This window comes from Ambystoma mexicanum, chromosome 6p (assembly GCF_040938575.1).
Source record: "Ambystoma mexicanum isolate Mex_15411 chromosome 6p, UKY_AmexF1_1, whole genome shotgun sequence".
Lineage (NCBI taxonomy): Eukaryota > Metazoa > Chordata > Amphibia > Caudata > Ambystomatidae > Ambystoma > Ambystoma mexicanum.
Genome location: NC_090935.1, coordinates 242,017,503 through 242,035,768, shown reverse-complemented (window position 1 = coordinate 242,035,768; position 18,266 = coordinate 242,017,503). Strand labels below are relative to the sequence as shown.

The following is an 18,266-nucleotide window of genomic DNA, read 5'->3' as shown; positions in this document are numbered from 1 at the left end:
TAAGGGTGGAACAGAGAAGGGTGAAGACCAGGCTTTTTGCCAATGTGCCTTTGCTTTGCTGTGTCCTGCTACTTGTCAGCTTCACACGCACCATGCACTTCTCATGCTGTCTCTTCCTTTCCCTTCTACTTCTCTCTTCACTCTCCTATGCTCAGAACCATCTCAACTCTCTCCTCATCCCCATCATCTCTTCTCGCTTCACTAATAAAAAAACTTTTCTATTCACAAAAGCATCCTCTTCTTGCATCAACCGCCAGCGCGCCTCTGTTTCTCAGACCAAACGTCGCTTTGCCTCCACCATTACCTCTGACTTCTTCCTTTCTCATTCTCTTTTTCTTGATCTCATTACCCTTACTGAAACCTGGATCTCTCCCTCTGACTCTGCAACTCTTGCTTCTCTTCATGACCCTGCCTACGCCTTCAATCACTCTCCCTGGCCCACTGGCAGGGGTGGTGCTGTAAAACTGTTTTCACCCTCCAAACGTCCTATCTCGTCTACTCCCCCATCTCCTGCAAATCGTCTCTCATTCAAATACACTATCTCCACAATCACGTCCCCGTATGCGTGCATAGTATCTTTTTCTACAGGCCACCTGAATGGTAGGACAATTCTTCGACTACATTTCCCAACTAATTGACTCTCTCTCTCCCGATCACCACCCCATTGTCATTGATTACTTAAACCTCCCCTCTCTCTCTGCTGCTCTATCCACTGACTTGAACTCTTCTACTTAACCACTTGTTCTCTTCTGTCCACTCTGCCCAGCCATTGAAATGGAAACTCCCTTCACCTTTTTCTCGTCTCCTCTCAACTCTCTGCCTCAAATATCCACACACACCTTCCAACCACTATCGTCTTCGCCTCAATCTACACGCATGCTTTTGCCTCACTCTCTCTACTGCAACTATTACTAAGTGCACGTTTCTCTCCTCCTACACCATCCACTGAAGAAGCCGTGACACTGCAATTTATGCTCCCTTTTCCTCTCACTACCTTCTTGCTACACTCACTGCTAACTCCCCCCCACCATAGCCCTGGATTACACCCATCATCCACGCCCTGAAAATAATGTGGAAAATGCACTGTACTTGGCAAATGTCAAGACACTCCTCTGAACTCCACCTCTATCTCATAGCTCTTAAAAACGATTCCTGTACTCTTGGCTCTGCCAAACTTGACTTCTAGCTCTCTCTCGTTTCATTTCAATCCTCCCAACCTAGGTGCCTCCAAATTATCTCACCTACTAAACCCACCTCCATCTCTTCTTTCTGCAAATGATCATGTTATCCGCTTTGCATCTAAAATTTCTACCATTCCCAATACCCTCACTAATTACCTTCTATACCCTCCCTCCTGCTCACTGTTCTCAACCAATCCTGCTATCCTCTCCCACTACTATGTCTTCCTTTGTCCCCACCAACCCTAATGAGAGTAGTGTTCTAGTCCTCAAGGTTAACCCGTGCTTGCCCCCAATGTCTCACTGACCCTGCACATTGTTAAGCACCTAGCTCCCAGTGTTGCGTCACATCCTGCTTCCCTCTTCAACTCCTCTCTCGACAATTCCACTTTTCCCCCATCCTATAAGACAGCTACCGTCATCCCTCTCCTTAAGAAAGCTCATCTAAATCCCAACTTTCCCCATGTCTCTCTTCTACCACACAATTCCAAAATCCTAGAGCGAGTAGTATTCAATAGACTCACTGAGCTCCTTGATGATCACAACCTCCGGAACCCTCTTCAATCTCGCTTCAGACCTCTGCATTCAACACAGACAGCTATCCTCATGGTCAGCACATTCATCTCTTCCTCCAGACATGCAAATCATTCATATATTCGTATTCTTCTCAACCTTGCTGCTGCCTTCGATGCTGCCAACCATTCTAACATTCTCTCTACATTATCTCTCCTTGGCATCAGAGATAAGGCCCTTGCTTTGTTTGCTTCATACCTTGCCCCAGACACTGTGGGGTGTCCTGGAACAGCCTTACAACCCCACTTACCATTGGAGTTCCCCAAGGGTCTGTCCTTGGTCTGCTTCTCTTCACTCTCTATACTCCAGCTTTTGGCACCCTGATCTCCTCTTACGGCTTCCCCTATCAACTATTTTCTGACAACACTCTCCTTTCACTTATCCAGCAAGATGTTTTCAAATATGTCAAACTGTCTCTCTGCCGGCATCTCACTCGCTCACGCACAACTCCACTAAGACTGAAGTTCCCTACTTCCCAGGCAAACAGGCTATCTCTTCCTCTCCTCCTTTTCTCTCCTGATTAAATTCCCTACTCTGCTTCCACTCATAACCTTGGTGTCATATTCAACCCATTACAAAGCTTCTCACTCTTCAGCTCCAAATCTGCCATTGCAGCCAGACTTAACTGCCTCAATATAAGAAAAATCTGTCACTGTCAATTTAATACTGCTAAACAGCTAATCTCCTCCTTAATCCTTTCTACATCGTACTACTGTGCAAGTCTCCTCTATGACCATCGTAGCTATGCTTTTTCACCCCTGGACAAAGTCCTCAACTTCACGGTCTGCACACTTTTCAACCTTTCTCGCTTTACATCTGCCTGTCACCAAATTGGCTGGCTATCTATGAAACAAGGGGCTAAGTATAAAATTATTCTCATCATCTTCAAAACTATCCATGGACTCGCCCCAACCTACCTATATGCTCATCTGGCTCACCAGGGGTGTTGCTAGGTCTGGAAAGGATCCGGGGCTACACTAATGTCAGGATTGTCGTGACAAGCTAGCCTTTTGTTTGTAGAAACTGGGATTCTATCTGGGGCTACAACCGAAAGACCCGGGGCTATAGCCCCCTAAGCCACCCCCTAGCAACATCTCTGTGGCTCACTGCTCTCCTCTTCACTCGTTATGATCTTCAGATCTACTCCTTGCCACCACTTCAGCCCTCTGTGCTCCCTCTCATTTCTGTTCTCTCTCTCGTCATTCCCCTACACCGTCATGCTCTCCATACTACTACAACTCTATCACTATAGAAATCCAACCTCAAGGCTCTCTTTTCTAAAAAAAAAAACATTTTTCCAAGCACTCTGTGCTACTGCATCACCCTGTTTTCGCCTCTCTCTACCTTATATGGACAATCCTACAGAACCTTTCCATCATCCTTAATTCAGTACTTTCTCCACCATCCTCCTCCTATGTCATTATGTCCCTGGTTTATGCTTCCACCTTCCCCTACAACTTCTGGTCTTCAAGTCACATATGCCTACCCGATTGTAAAGGACCCATGTGCTCCGCTCTGTTATCAATGGTAAATTCTGCACGCATTTCTGTGCCAAAAAAATGCATTGCTTTCCCTGTGATTTTTAATAACAAAAAAAAAGAAAAACATTCGCTGTAAATGTTTCCTTCTCCTACCTTTGCTACTTCTGTCTTTAAATTCTTCACTTCTTGAGACATTTACTTGTTCATCGATTTACTTTGTCTACATGTTCACCTCGTCAGGGTCGTGATGGACATATAAATATGGTTACGGCTAGCTGTAAGTTTAGGGTTGGGATGCAGGGTGGGGGAAGGAAAGGAAAAGCAGGAAGAAGGAAATGCAAGTACCAGAAAATGTCTGAAGAAGTGAATGTAGCTGGAGTGGTTTTCTGGATTAAGTACATTGGGGGGGGTGCGCAGCTCATGGGGTTTCGGGGCATGACCAATATCCCAGCCAGATTCCAAGCATCTACTCTGCGTGGCTACAGTCCAAACTAGTCAGGGGTGCTCACTTTAAACGTGAGGACCAACACAAACAGCATCTTAACAATGGTCAAAAATTAATAGGAATACCAGATTTGCCAGAGAAATAAATCCACACAATGGGGTGAGCAGTGGTCGAGTTATGGATTTTTATGATTACATTGATGCTGCTGCAGTTGCTTTAGAAACCATAACTGGGTTTTGCGCTACAACCATGAAATCCCTTTTTTATATATAAAATGTAAGCCGGATACAACAGGGCCAAGTGGAGACCAACTCTAATAAGAAAGTAGATCAGCTCATTGTGTCAATGTGCATGCTGCTGAGGAATGTTTGAATCATAAAGTCATATGTTCATGTTCTGGAGGGGCCACTAAGCATTGTATCCTTCGGAGGTCGGTGAGATGGGCAACACTCTATGGAAATGCTGAACATCTAATTAAAGTGCCTCACAGTCACAAATGTGTGCTAGTAATTGCTGCGCCCATTTTATGTTATATCACATGCCAGTAAAAGGGCAGGTGGGGGTCAGTGTGTGTTCGCACTTTTTTCAGAGATCTGCTTAAAGGCATTGATTAGCTTAAAGGTCAGTAACAATAGCTACCATTAAGTGATTACAATTGTCAGTGCCTTACATGGTAAAACGAGCCAGGGAGTACCAAAGGGGCGTGGCCTTACAGTGGGGGCACCTGCCGGCCCATTAGGCCACGCCACCCTTAATGAGCCCAGGCTTAATATGCTGCAGGCACCCCGCCAGGCAACCCTTTGCAGAGATCAGCACCCTCTCTCTGACAGAGTGCTGATCTTTGCATGTCTTAACCAAAGAGATGACTAGCCAGGGATGGCACCACCTGTTTTTCTTCTTTAATGGTGGCGTGGGCCCCTGCCAGGCATCCCTTTGCAAGGATCATCATGATCCGCGCATCCCTCATAAAAGGTGGGGAACAACGCCCCATTTTTTCAGCCTTAATGATGGTGCCTCCCCTCACCAGTCATCCCTTTAACTAAGATGCCTGGTGAGGGGCTTCTTCAACTATTAAGGATAAAAAGGTGAGGCCGCTGGATGCCGAGGTCTTTTTTCCTAAAGCCTGAAGCTTATGCGAATGAGCCAGAGCTTCAGGCTTTAGGGAAAAAGGCCTCATCTTTCAGTGGCCTCACTTTTTCTTCCATAATGGTATTACTGGCCCACGGGCAGCTGTTGGTTAAAGGGATGCCTCGCAGGTGCTAGCGCCACAATTATAGAGAAAAGGCCTTTTTTCTAAAGTTTGAAGCTCTCGCACATGCGCAAGAGCCTCAGGCATTAGGGGAAAAAAGCCTTGGCCTCTAGCGGCCTCATCAGCTGGGGCTTTCAGGGGACATTGGGGAGCCCTGGCAGGGCTCCATCTCACAACCATTTGGCTTGTCCCACTTAAAGCCATGACAATTAGGAGGATCCGGATGAAGCGCTACATAAAACCTAATATTCTAATTATTTACATAATAAAGGGACTAGAGGAGTAGGCACACGCATAACGACGTGTACGATTCTGCTGAACAGCAGCAAACAAGCTGCAGCGCACAGACTCACCCTGCGGGAGAAGCTTAAAACTTCCAGGATTCCCAAAATGGCCGCAAATGTATAAAGTGAAGCATGCCACACAAGAAAAAAAGGCATGTGCCAAGAGAAAAACATGGAAGTCATTAGTCCCACAAAAGGCCCTTCGTAACCTCAAGTATTTAAACGTTTTCAGTTAAGGACTAAACAGTAAAAAGTGCAATCTTAGCCTCCTGACAACGTCACCCTCCTCGTCCACCTGAGAGCACATCAAATGTTTTCCGAGCTCTGCTCTGCCAAAAAGTACAGCGCCTCAGCGTCTCTCCTTGAAGTTCAGCCCTTAATTAGTGAGTTGAGAGCATTTTTCTGTAAATTACACGGCACAGCCTCGGGAGATAACAGAGACTTAAGTTAAGAGAGAGCTGAAGAGAGCGGCGAGGGCGCCGTGGCTGGGGGAGGGTGGGGGTGGGACAGCGGAGGGAGACACAGCACGAGGGCCAGAGAGCACACATCATCCCCGCAGACTGCCGGCATCCAGACAAGAGGCACTTAGACTGCCAGGCCTGCAGCTCCCAGCCTGTGCAGGGCACTAATGAGATAGCAGCCTCCCCCTTTAAAAAGAGGTAATTGTCCAACACAAACACACCGAACATGTGGGGAGAGGGGGGGGGTGGTGGGGGAAGCGACAGGAATCATTGTCTATTTCGGATGTGCGCCCTTCCGAGCACCCTCTCATTAAACGCTTTGGGTTAATCTCCCTGCAAGGCAATTCATTTTTTTGAATGAGATATTTAGAGGCGAAACTGCAATCTTGTACATACACAATGGCCTGGCTTATAAAATGGAGAGATCTGTGAAGTGCTGTAGGTTTGAGGCAATTTAGGAAGCGTGATGACTTCTTTATTTAATGGAGCGAAATCATGTATTGTTGCAGAGTAGCAGCATCAGTCAACCCCCATGGGCGCCCACTCCCCCCATGTAGATCCCCCATGCTTGATCGCAGGGGGCGCTACGTTGATAATATTTGCTACATTATGATGCACGTTATCTCATCACCTTTTTGAAACAAAGGGGCCCGGACTGGAGCACTGTGCGAGCAGTCGCACAATAATAATAATATGATAGGTCATTTATAACGCACTTAATACCCAGAGGCTTCTATGCGGGGATACAGGGATCGAACCTGTGGTGCTCGCATCTTGCTTCCAAGGCGAGCATGTTGCCCCTCAGCTATCCTCCCGAGACCAATAATAATAATTATTTGCATTTATATAGCGCTATGAACCCTCAGGCATCTGAGCGCTGCTTATTATTACCCACAGTGTGCGTTGCTCATTTATCGACCACAAAAGGATAAAAGTCTGAGTTTGGCTCTGCCGGGATTCAAACCTGCGTCGGCAGGCTCTGCACGGATGTCAAAGCGATACCCACAGTGCTATCTGACCGGCAATAAAGCTAGTGTGTCTGTGCCACTCTCTGTTCCCCAGCATTTGCTGCTGGAAACTGCAGTGCTTTGCATTAGGTCTAAACACAGTTAGCAGAGCCCTACTTGACACGTACCAGTGATGCGAGGGGTTCATATCGTCCCTACCACAGAACAACGGCACAGATGGGGAAGATGGTTATGCGACTGTACATGTTACATGGTCTTGAGTTGAAAGTGGGAAACTGATCAACAATATTCCAAACATTACAAAAGAACCTCAAAGTTTCACTGAGAAGATGAAGGCCATCATACAGTGCTGCAACCCCTGAGGGGATTGGTCACTCACCAAGGTTACTAACCATATCTAAAATCGGTGTGATAACTTGATTTAAGCACATTGTCTGATACCGGCAGGCTCCAACTGGTTAAAAATGTTGATATGTATGTTTTACCTTGTATTGAAGTTCTAACTAACGTTTTTTTATGATGTTTCAATAAAATGTAATGTTTATATGCAACTGATCCCCAGTACCATTTTTGAATTTAATTAACATTAAGGTACAACTTTCCCTTGTTACTCTTCCCCTCCAGCCCGTTAAGTAACAGCCGGGTAGCTATCTGTGGGATTGTGTGTATAGCCCTCTTGGGCTGACATGAACCAGCACATGAGTGTGATAATGCCGCAGAAGTCAGGCAGAGACTCGCCCAACAAGGCCAACGGCCAAGCGATGGTACAGGAATGGGTATAGGTTCAGGACAAGCTAGAAACAGACTATAGGGGGTGTAATACCTGAAGTGAGACCCCAGTGAACAAACTGGTGATAGAAACAAAATAAAGGAGACATCAGCAGATTACTTATACAGATAAAATTTAGTATTTACCTAACGTTCTGGCATTGTAAAAAAGGAAGAAGCCTTTGTAAATGCAGCCCAACGTCAAACAGAAACTCAAGATGATATTGTAGAAGCTGGCAAAACAAACCCCTTTTCAAACTTGTGACCCTGGCTTACCACGTTATCACTTTTCACGAAAAGGAGGAGGAGAACATTGAGAGTAAGCGTATGGCCCTGCGGTTACACAATCTACAGGCTCAGGCTCCACAAGAGGACAAGGGATCTTTCAGAAGTGAAACAACGGGTAGAGGTCGAGGACAAGTTGCCCCACAGGAAGGACATCAGGATCGATTGTCCATATTGACCCAGGCAAAAATTCCTGCCCCCGCCTCTCAACCAAGGAAACGAGCCTCCTCATTCCCAGAAAAAGAGCAATACCGAGACAGCTGACAGATAATCGTGTCATGAATCCATTAGTCCCAGTATATCAAGAATGTTCATATGTCCAGTGCCAATTAGAGAGCCAAACTATTTCCTCTTTGGTAGACACAGGAGCTGGTCAGCGATCCAATCAGATTCGTGTTTCCGAGATACAATAATCCACTAGGACTATCAATGCTGTAGGCATATCGAACCCTCACGTGCCACACCCAGTTACAAAACCAGTTCCCAGCACACGAGTACTGAACTGACACAAACACGTGTTGAGCCAATCAGTCCCTGCAAATCTTTTAGGTGCAGACCTTTAATGCAAGTTGAATTGCACTATTTACTATACGCATCCCTGAAAGGAATAATGAAGTGGTGCTAGGCATGGTGCAGACTACACAGACAGATGCCAAAGAGGGAGAATACATACAACTATTCCCAGAACTGACTGAACTGTTGGCAGCAATCCCATTCTCCTCTGGTTAACACAGAAGTAGAATGCATATACAATGCAGAACCAGACCGAATTAAGGTGGATCAAAGATGTCCCTGAATCACTCAGTATCAATTGCACCCAGAAGCAGATGTGGTTATAGCCCCAGTCAGGGGAAGAAATGTGAAGTTGCAAGCTACTACCCATCCATAGAAAGTCACTTGGCACCTCAATTCCACATAGATACAGCACACCATTCTGTACTCGCCAAGAGTTATCACTTTCCAATGGCAAGTGACAAGTGTACTTTTTAGGCCCTGGTTGCAGTATTAAATGCCCTTGCAGTGCAGGGAGAAATAATACCATCAACCAACCAAACTAATATCCCAATATTTCCTAAAAGGAAACTGGGAAGAGCTACCTACAGATTTGTTCAGCACCTTAGAGCTGTAAACGCTGTAATATTACCATGTTTCCTAGTAGTCCCAAATCAAGCTACCATACTTTCCTGTATTGTGCAGACAGCTACACATTTTACAATAGTGGAGCTCTGTTCTGCATTATTTTCCATAACATTCATCCCGAAAGTAGGTATCAGTTTTCTTTTTCCATATCAAGGAATCCAGTAAACCTGGCGTTGCCTCCGACACTGAATCCCCCACCTTTGTTCTCCCAAAAATTGAAAAGGGTGACTTCTTCTTAGGAACTCCTTTTTATGTAGCCTGCAAGCATAACACATAGGTGTTATTGACTGCATTAGCTTTAAAAGGACATACATCCCACAAAAGTAATTTTCAATTACGTAGGGAGAGACTTCATTATTTATCATGCAGGCATACAGAAAATAATCTCACGCAGATAAGCCATTCTGAATGTCCCAAAAACCCCTTACTATAATACACAGATGAGAGCATTTTTGGGAATAACTGGGCACTGCAGACAATTTACATTATGATATGCAGAGATAACAAAACCAATTACAGCAAATTACTAAATTGAATATACCAGAATCTTTGAAGTGTACAGATGAAACAAAGAAGGCTTTTGAAACACTTAAAAGAGCACTTTGAAATGGGACAGCATTATAGCTGCCTTATTAAAAAAGTAAATTAACATTATTGTCACTAACGGTTTTCACAGACAGACTGAAACAGAGACCTATATCCTATTACAGTACGGCTTTATTACCTGGTTGCAGTCGGAATGCCTCCAAGTCTGGTCTGTTGCTGCAATCGCAGTGCAGCAATGTGAATGTATAGTATCAGGATCACCACTGGAAACAGGTGTCCCACATGCCATACCGGGCCTATTGTTGAAAACAAAAATATATGTCCCTATCCTGACTGACAAAATATGAAATGCTGTTATGGAATTCCTCAAATAATCACCTTGACACACTGCCCTCTCTTGAATCAGCTCCACTCTGACCCACATCCTTGGATGGATAACTACATGACCGAACCACATGACTGTGTATCACTAACTCACAAACTCTAAAAACCAGACAGGTCCTACTCGACATGCCATTCAAGAACCACAAACAAGTGTATTTTGCAGATGGGTCTGGTATCGGATACGAAAAAAAATCAGTTGCCCGCTCAGTATGCAGGCTGTACAGGGCTGAAAGTAGCTAAAAGATGTAAATTGCCTACTATCTTCCTGGCACAAATATCAGAATTAGTTTCATTGATATGTGCATGTACACTCACAGAACAGACATCAATATTTACACTGATTTGAGACACACCTTTTGTTTTGCCCGTGACTTCAATTAGCTCTGGAAACAAGGCTTCTTAATGTCCTCAAATTCCCCAATTAAACAATAGTTTTGTAGCAGCTATCTTGGACACCCTTTTGCTACCCCACTAATTAGCTATCAGGAAGTGTCCCACACACAACTGAATTACATCTCCTGTGGAGTGACATTAGCAATTGCCACTGCTTAACAGGTGGCCATTTCCAACTCGTAAGCCAAAGGTACGGCAGAAGCTCCTTCCTTCAACACACTGGAGGAACTAGCATACATTCAGGATGCTGTTATGGGATCAGAAAATGACTTCTTGTCAAGTAGCGGCTGTCATCTGCACTCTGATGGACTTTGTGTGCGAGATAAATATGGCCGCCTTATCACAGCCAGGTTATTTATGTCCTACCTTGCATGCATATATCATGGATTTGCTCATGAAAGGTAAGGAGGTATGATTGCTCCATTGGGCCAAGACCGGTATGTGCCAGAGGTTTCTGACTTATTGTAGACAGTGTGTAATGTGCCAGCCAAATATTGTGGAAAAGGTGTACATACTTATTAGAGACTTTATACCATGATTCAGAGTCACAATAAGCAGCAACAGTGATCAGGGAACCCAACTCTTCCACTCTTAAGGTCATTTGTTCCCTGCTTAGTGATCATGTGATCCTTTAAATTACATGGACTTTCACGAAGGTGGAGGGATCAAGTGCAAAATATGACATAAGACTGATAGTAGCTCCAGAGAGAAATTTGCTAGTGTAAAAGCCAGAAAATGTGGAGAAATTAAATATGTTCTTTGCTTCCATTGTTGGGAAAGATCTTGCTTCCAATCAAAGTTCCACTCTAGATTATGCATCTATTTTGACTAATTTGTCCATAACTGGAGCTAATACAATAGGGCCGTACGATAAGCATAGTCATTTCTTTGATCACGAAGTTGAATTAAAGAAAAGGCAACTTTGACATGAGACAGCTGGGGAAACCATTGAATCTAGATCAGATAACAGGGATTGAAAACCTGAACCTAAGATATATAAGAACCGGTTACGTAACCATAAAGATTTGCTGGCACAACAAGATGCTGAGAAAATGTTAGTTGTTAGTTAGTTAGTTGCGATACATTTTAAGCGTCCTGTTGAAATTTGGAAGTTTAATAAAGGTCTTGAGATGCTGCAATTGGCTCTCCAGTTTAACCTGGTGTCAGAAGCGGCATGGTTTCATTGCTTTGAACAAACTTTTGGTAAAGATTTATGCAAAGTACAATTAATCACTTTGTACAGTCTACTAACTGGGATCTTGATTAAGACAAACAAGATATTAAAATTTTTAAAAAATTATAATTAGCGCTCTCTAGGTCTGTCAAATGTCATTTTGAAAACCTTGCCGGAATTGTGGACCAAATTTCTTATTATTCTTTTCAAACAAGTGTTGAAAAATAAGGCTGCGCCTCCTACTTGGTAAACAGCAGTTGTGGGCCCCATCTCTAAGAAGGGCGATCAGGCAAATCAAAATGAATTATTGCCCAATAGCCCTATTAGATGCCCTAGGGAAAATATTTGTTTCCCCACTTTTATCAGTTAAATGTTTGGGTGAGAGAGAACTTTAGTTGGGAGTGAAAGATAGGATTTGTTGATGAAGCACAAATAGAAAGGGAAGAGGGCTCCAGTGTTTAGGGGCAAGAAGCAAGAAAGAATGAAACCGTAATGAAGCACAAGGCGGGCCGACAGAATAAAAAGAGATTCAGAGCGAAGTGAACAAGGAGGAGAATACAAATAAACGAGAGCAAAGATACAAGGGAGCTAGGCCGTGAAGGGCTTTGTAGATGAGACCAATAAAGTGAAAAATAAGATAGAGATCAAAAGCATAGAAGCCGAACGAACAGAAGGCATAATAGAGGAACGAAAAGGAAGTTGAAAAAGCATGCAAATAGCAGAATTGAAAGCAGAATTGAAAGCGGAGCGTAGAGGGGTAAGATGAGTTTTAAGAATACCTAATAAAAGAACTGAACAATAGTTTAAATGAGAAAAAAACAAGACAGTAAATCAAATGTTTAGTAGCCTGAAATGATATAAAAGGCTGGCCATGGTGAAGAATATACAGATGGAAACTAGCAGAGTGAGCAGTATTGGAAATGTGCAATGAAAAAGAAAGATGGGTCGAAGGTGACACCAAGATTTCGAGCGGAGATTGAGAAAGAAATAAAGGACGGGATAAAAGAAGGGGCAGGGGTAAGGGGAAACGCAGGAAAGAAAAGAACCTCTGTTTTAGCGGGGTTAAGATGAGGAAACCCATGCCATCTAGGACTTGACTGAGCAGACATTAGGAAACATTGATATGAAGAGAAGGAGCAAAATATGAGAAAGAGAAGATTTGTGAATCGTCTGCGTAAAAGTGGCAAGACAAGTTAAATGAGGAAATAAGGTCAGCTAGAGGAATTGTATATAGAGAAAAGAGAAGAGGTCCACGAACAGAACCTGTGGAACACCATAGAGGAGCGGTAGGGAAAAGACTGGCACGTCCAAGAAACAGAATAAGTGAGGTCAAAAAGATAGGATTTCAACCAGCTAAGCACAGAACCTGATAAAACAAGAGATGAGAGAAGAAAGCAGAATAGTGTGATCGACAGTATCAAAAGCAGCAGAAAGATCAAGTAGAATAACAATAGAAGATTGTTTGTCGTGCCTAGCAGAAAGTAAAGAGTTGAAGACATGTAATAGAGCAGATACAGTAGAGTGATCAGGACAAAATCCAGATTGGAGAGGAAGAGAATGAAGAAAGGAAGAAACTTGAACATAGACAACTCGCTCAAGATTTTTAGACAGAAAAGGCAGCAGCGAAATAGGACGGAAATTCAAAAAGAGAGAAGGGTCCTAGGAAGGCTTGTTAAGAATACGAATGATAACAGCTTGTTAAACAAGGATGGGAAAAATAGCAGATCCAAGTGAGCAGTTAATTAGAGCAGTGAGATAGGGAATCAAAGCAGAGTAGAGTAAATGAGTGCAGAAGGAAAAGGATCCAGAGGAGACGCTGTAGCGTGAGCCCTGGTCAGGAATAGAGAAGTATCAGACTCAGAAAGGGACGCAAAGGAGGAAAGTGGAAGAGAAATAATGGAAGAGGGAAATTTAGAAGGGGGCAAGAAGAGGGAAAAGATGAACAAAAAGTAAATCAGCAAAATCAGTAGCTAAGAGTGGAGAGAGAAGAGTCAGGAGGATGAGGAGACAGGAAAGAGCATGTTATTTGAAAAAGACATCGAGGATGGTGAAAAAGAGAAGAAAAGTATTGTTTCTTAGCAGAAAAGAATGAAGAATCATAGAAAGAAGAGAAGATAGAGTGAGCAGGTAAGCAGGAGCGCACAATTTTTTCCAATGACGTTTGGCTTTACACAAGGCAGAACGGATGGAACGCACTGTGGGAGAGATCCATGGTTGAGAAGGATTTTTAAAAGGGGAAAATGGATGAGACAGGTAGAAATGATCAAGTGGAGAACGTAAGGCTGAATAAAGAGGAGTAGAGGGAGAATCAACAGAAAGAGAAGAGAATTGGTTAATGGGAGATAGAATAGAGGAAAGAGGAAGAAAAGGAAATAGAAAGGAAGATCACAACGCAAAAGACAAATAGAAGCGAGGGAGTCAGTAAGAATCGGGCAGAAGGGGATGAAATGAAAGTAAAACATAATCAGATAAATAAGTGTGGTGGGATACCACAGGGGTATCTGGAGGAAAAAAGGTGAAACCTAAATCAAGTGAAGAAACCAGATTATGAGAAGGAGGAGTAGGAAGCTGAGCTAAATGGAATGAGGTGAGAAGAGGAAGGAGAGGCAAAGAAGCAGGAGTAGTAGAAAGATGAAGATTAAAGTCACCAAGAAGTATACATGGAGAGGAAAGAGGAGAAGATACAAAGAGAATCGAGACCAGCTAATTTATGTCACGAATAAGCCAAAACTATTATACTGGAGTACACATAGGAGTGAGATGGGATGTGAGGGGGGAGACAATGCCCACATATTTACAGACTCAATGATGAACCATGGCCATGCTAATCTCTGTGGGCATTCTCACCCTCAACCTGCCAATGCCAGCCCAAAACATATCCTCCTGGGATCTTTTTCAAATGCAGTAGCATCACACGTTTTGTTGTATTGTGCCTGCTACTGTTATTACAGTTGTGTCTTAAACAAGCTTGCCTTCAGCCACTTGATTTAAAAGTAATGTGTCTCCTTACATCTGTTCCTTACACTGAAGTCCTGTTAAAACAAGCATTGGCAAAGCCAACAGTTTTGGCTTGTGCATTGTTATTCGATAACAATTTGCCATAAATTGACAGTATATGCCCAGCTACTCACACCTTTGGCACCTGTTGCCATTTTATGGCCAGGCGCGACTATTATAGCAGTGCCTGGCAAATAACCATTCCAAGCCTAGACAGAAGCCATAACTGTTAATGTGTTAATGCTGGTTTCATATTAGGGATAGTCACTGCGCTTGGATTTGGACTCACAATCCATCAGTGAGTTTTTGCGTGTATTAGAATACAGCAATCTATTTAAACCCCTAATGGCACTATGTCTTTATTTTGTGAGCTTTTGCAGCACAGGTCTTTCTCATGCAGCATTTGCTGCGCAACAATTTACCTTACTGCCCGCCTTCAACAAGCATCTCCCACCTCATTTTTCTCAAGGGGGAGGGCACCACTTTAACCTCCATCCGTGCCCTTACCGTAATCTCCCGCAGCTGTCACGCACACCCCGGCCACCACTTCCAGCCTACTCCAGGCAAACCCGCCTGGACCTGGACCCAGATGCCACAGCCCACCAAACTGACTCAGGACGCAAGGGTAGTGCGGGTAATATACGTCACCCCCTGAGCAGAGATGAGGCAAGCACCACGTATTGCTTGGTTCTGTAGAGGGGTGACCTTTTGCAGCTTAGAGTTTTGAAGGTTAGTACCCACAAGCACTAAGTTAGGGGGTTCAACATGCATTACACATCTTGCAGAGTTTCTTTACTGATTTCCTGCCTGGCGCTTGTATAATCCACGGCGGTCCGCTGGGCAAGAGATAGCATTCTCAGAATCGGGTCCTATGCTTTGGAACCTTTGAAGACCAGCAGTGCAGGGGACGTATGTCTTGACTTTACCAGCATTTACTTTGTCATTGCAGGGGGAGACCCTTTGCACCCTCCCTTCATTTCTACCTGTCTCGGGAGGATAGCTCAGTGGCAACGTGCTCGCCTTGGTAGAAAGACAACACGGAGCACCACAGGTTCGATCCCCGGGTCCGCGCTTAGAAACCTCTGGGCATTAAGCGAGTTATAAATAACCTATCATATCATATCATACCCCACATTCTCCCCTCTGCTTCCCCTTGACCCCACATCTAACATTGCATCACTAACCTCATCCATTACCATCTTCACAGTGTGAAGATGCAGACAAATTCAATGTATGACAAAGTAAGGACATGCGGTGAAGTAGAGGGGGGTATCCACCAAAGGGAGGGGCATGGAGGAAGTGCATGTGGATACGGTGAGCCAGCAGAGAGAGGCGGCAGACAAGAAGTGGACGGGAGATATAAGAAGGGATCTTAGGAGGTGGCATGGGCAGCGCTGCCAGGGACTGGGATTGTGCACAATCCCTGGCAGGATTCCATGTGCGCCACCATAATGGAACAAAAGGCAGTCTCATGCTTTTTTCCTAACACCTAAAGCTCTCGCGCTTGAGTGGGAGCTTCAGGCTTTAGAAAAAAAACACACTGGCTTTTAGAAGCTTACATTTTCTTCCATAATTGTGATGCCTGCCACACCAGGCACGGGGCGGTGGGCGGATGCCTCAATTATGGCTGAAAGGGCATTTTTTTCTAGAGCCCGAAGCTCTCGCAAGAAAACAAAATAACCTTGACGGTTGGCTTAGGCTCATCGGCTGCCCTGCCAGGTCTCCAGGGAGCACCCGGCAGCGCCTAGTCTCAAAGAGATTGTTCAGAGACTGCTCTGCCTCGGCCCACTTAAATCCCTGGAGAAGGGTGTGTGTTTACCTCCCTCAGGCAGGTGTAGATTGGACCGACGAGTACTCGGAAGGGCTCCCCTGTGTTGCTCCGCATTGTCCCGAAGACCTCGCAGAGGAAGGTGATGAACCCCAGCCAGCGCTCCACGTCACTCCGCTGCAGCTCCTCGCGCAGCGTAAAGTCGCTCTGCAAAGACAAGAAATGGACGCCAATGAATTCACGGTTACAAGCCAAATGCTGCCTTGAGAGCCACGCAAGTGGGAGGGAACGATGAAACTGAAAGCAAACACAGATAACACGATACATGTTTATGAATCGTTAATTAGTCAGCTCTCTAATTTGAGGAAATTGCGCAAGCAGTTTACGATAGCAAAGGACTTTAGAACTCAGGGTAGAAAACACACAATTGTCTCGTATCCTACAATACCAACAGCTCACACGGGGAGAGCAGAAGAAACATTACACAGCAGTCAACTCGAGAAGCAGACATATTATTGAAGTAAAATGCAACAGAGAAAAACAATTTCCATGTAACACAGATAAAGCATATTTTACAAAGTAAGGTTGTGGGTAAATCGAAAACAAGGCAAGCATACATAAGTGCAAGTTACAAATGTATTTGCAAAAATGTAATTTGCAGTATACAAATACTTATTGAAGCAATAGACCCTGAGGAGGGGGTGCATTACCGGTCTGGTAATGTCCCTTCGCTTGGGTTTTAATGTAGCCCTGGGGCATTACCAGATCAGTAAAGCCCCCCTCCGAGAGTTCTATTGCTATTAGTACCCCGGCATGTCCTACCAGGGTACTAATAGCATTTTTTTCACCAGCTGTGAAATGGCGTTCAAACCGTTTCTCAACTCGAGAAAAACAAAGAAAAAAATGGACACCAGGGACTACATGAGAAGGGACTACATGTAGTCCTTCTTCCTTTCCATGGCGGCTGGGGGAGAAATGAAAAGAACTCTGGTACTTGGTGCTCGGAAGGGAGGGCTTCAGGTAAGTCTTACCCAGCAAGGTAACGACGTGGTGAGGTCCAATCAGATGGTTTCCAACAATCCGATTGCCCCGTCCTGGAGTGCTAGTTAACTATTTTTGCATACCAGGAAGAAACTCCAAATAACATACACAGAGAAGTTCTAGGTCTTGACAGCTTAAAGCAGATCTTCAACCAGATGGACATTATGTTATTGTGATGTAAACCGTACACCACTGCCATTTTCATGGTCTCCAGGTGCTCTGGCGGACTTGAAAAGGATGGACGGCTGGGAGGGCTTAGTTTGTGGGATTGAGAGGGGAAAAGCGCAAGAGAGCTTTGATGTGCTGCTAGCTTCAGTTTGGAAAAACCAGTCACTGTGTGCGGATTTGTTTCGAGTTGGTAGGCGTTATGAGTGTGTATGGGGCGATTTGTGTTTAATTGGTTTTGTTTCCTGTTAGGTGTGGCAGAGTGTGTGCCATATGTTGTGGTTTGAGGTGTTTGCTGCGGTAGAGGAACAAGTGTTTTTGTTCGGTGTTTGAGGGTGAGTATGCAGGATATTGGAGAGCTTTTAGTGCATTAGTCAGTCATGTCGGTGGCATTTGGTTTTTCGTACATTGGGTTGATTTATTATGGTGCTCCGAAGTGACAATATTATTTGCATTTAACATAGTGCTTCACACCAACTTCGTGTGTCTGGTGCATACTACCTGGCTTTGTGGCACCAGCGCACTGGGAAGCTGTATGGCGTAGATGGTCTTTAGGAAAGTGGAGTCATTTGGCGTAAGCCTGGTGAAGGAACGGACGAAACAGGGGACATAGTAGCACTTTGTGGAAAGCCACGTGGCCCCGGTTGCATCCCATATGGCAACGTATATGAATGAAAGCAACTTCCAGGAGTTTGGGGTTGCTACTGAGAAACGCGTGCTTCCACAGCGCTAGGGCTGTGGAGCGGGAGCAGTAAACGTTTCTTGCAATTGGGCGATTTGTCCGAATAGTTTTGAAGCCAGGCAGGCCGGCGTAAAGATGGCCATGTGGCGCTCCTGGACTGCGGCCTATCTCAGACAGGGAGCCAGTGTAAGCACTGCAGTACTGGATAGATGTGGTAGAGTTTACAGACGCCTGCATATTTATTTGTTCATGGTTCATTCTGGAGGACTTGAGACTGTTGGCGG

At 44.6% G+C, this 18,266-nt stretch overlaps 1 protein-coding gene across 4 annotated transcripts in view; it reads right to left on the bottom strand.

Annotated features, from left to right (window-relative positions):
- CTIF (cap binding complex dependent translation initiation factor) overlaps positions 1-18,266 on the bottom strand; it is a 1,422,510-nt gene that overhangs the window by 215,730 nt on the left and 1,188,514 nt on the right. For all 4 annotated transcript variants that reach the window (XM_069626949.1, XM_069626950.1, XM_069626948.1 and 1 more), the window contains one exon: positions 16,146-16,301. In XM_069626949.1, coding sequence (XP_069483050.1) covers positions 16,146-16,301 — 156 coding nt within the window. The remainder of the gene's footprint in view (positions 1-16,145; positions 16,302-18,266) is intronic.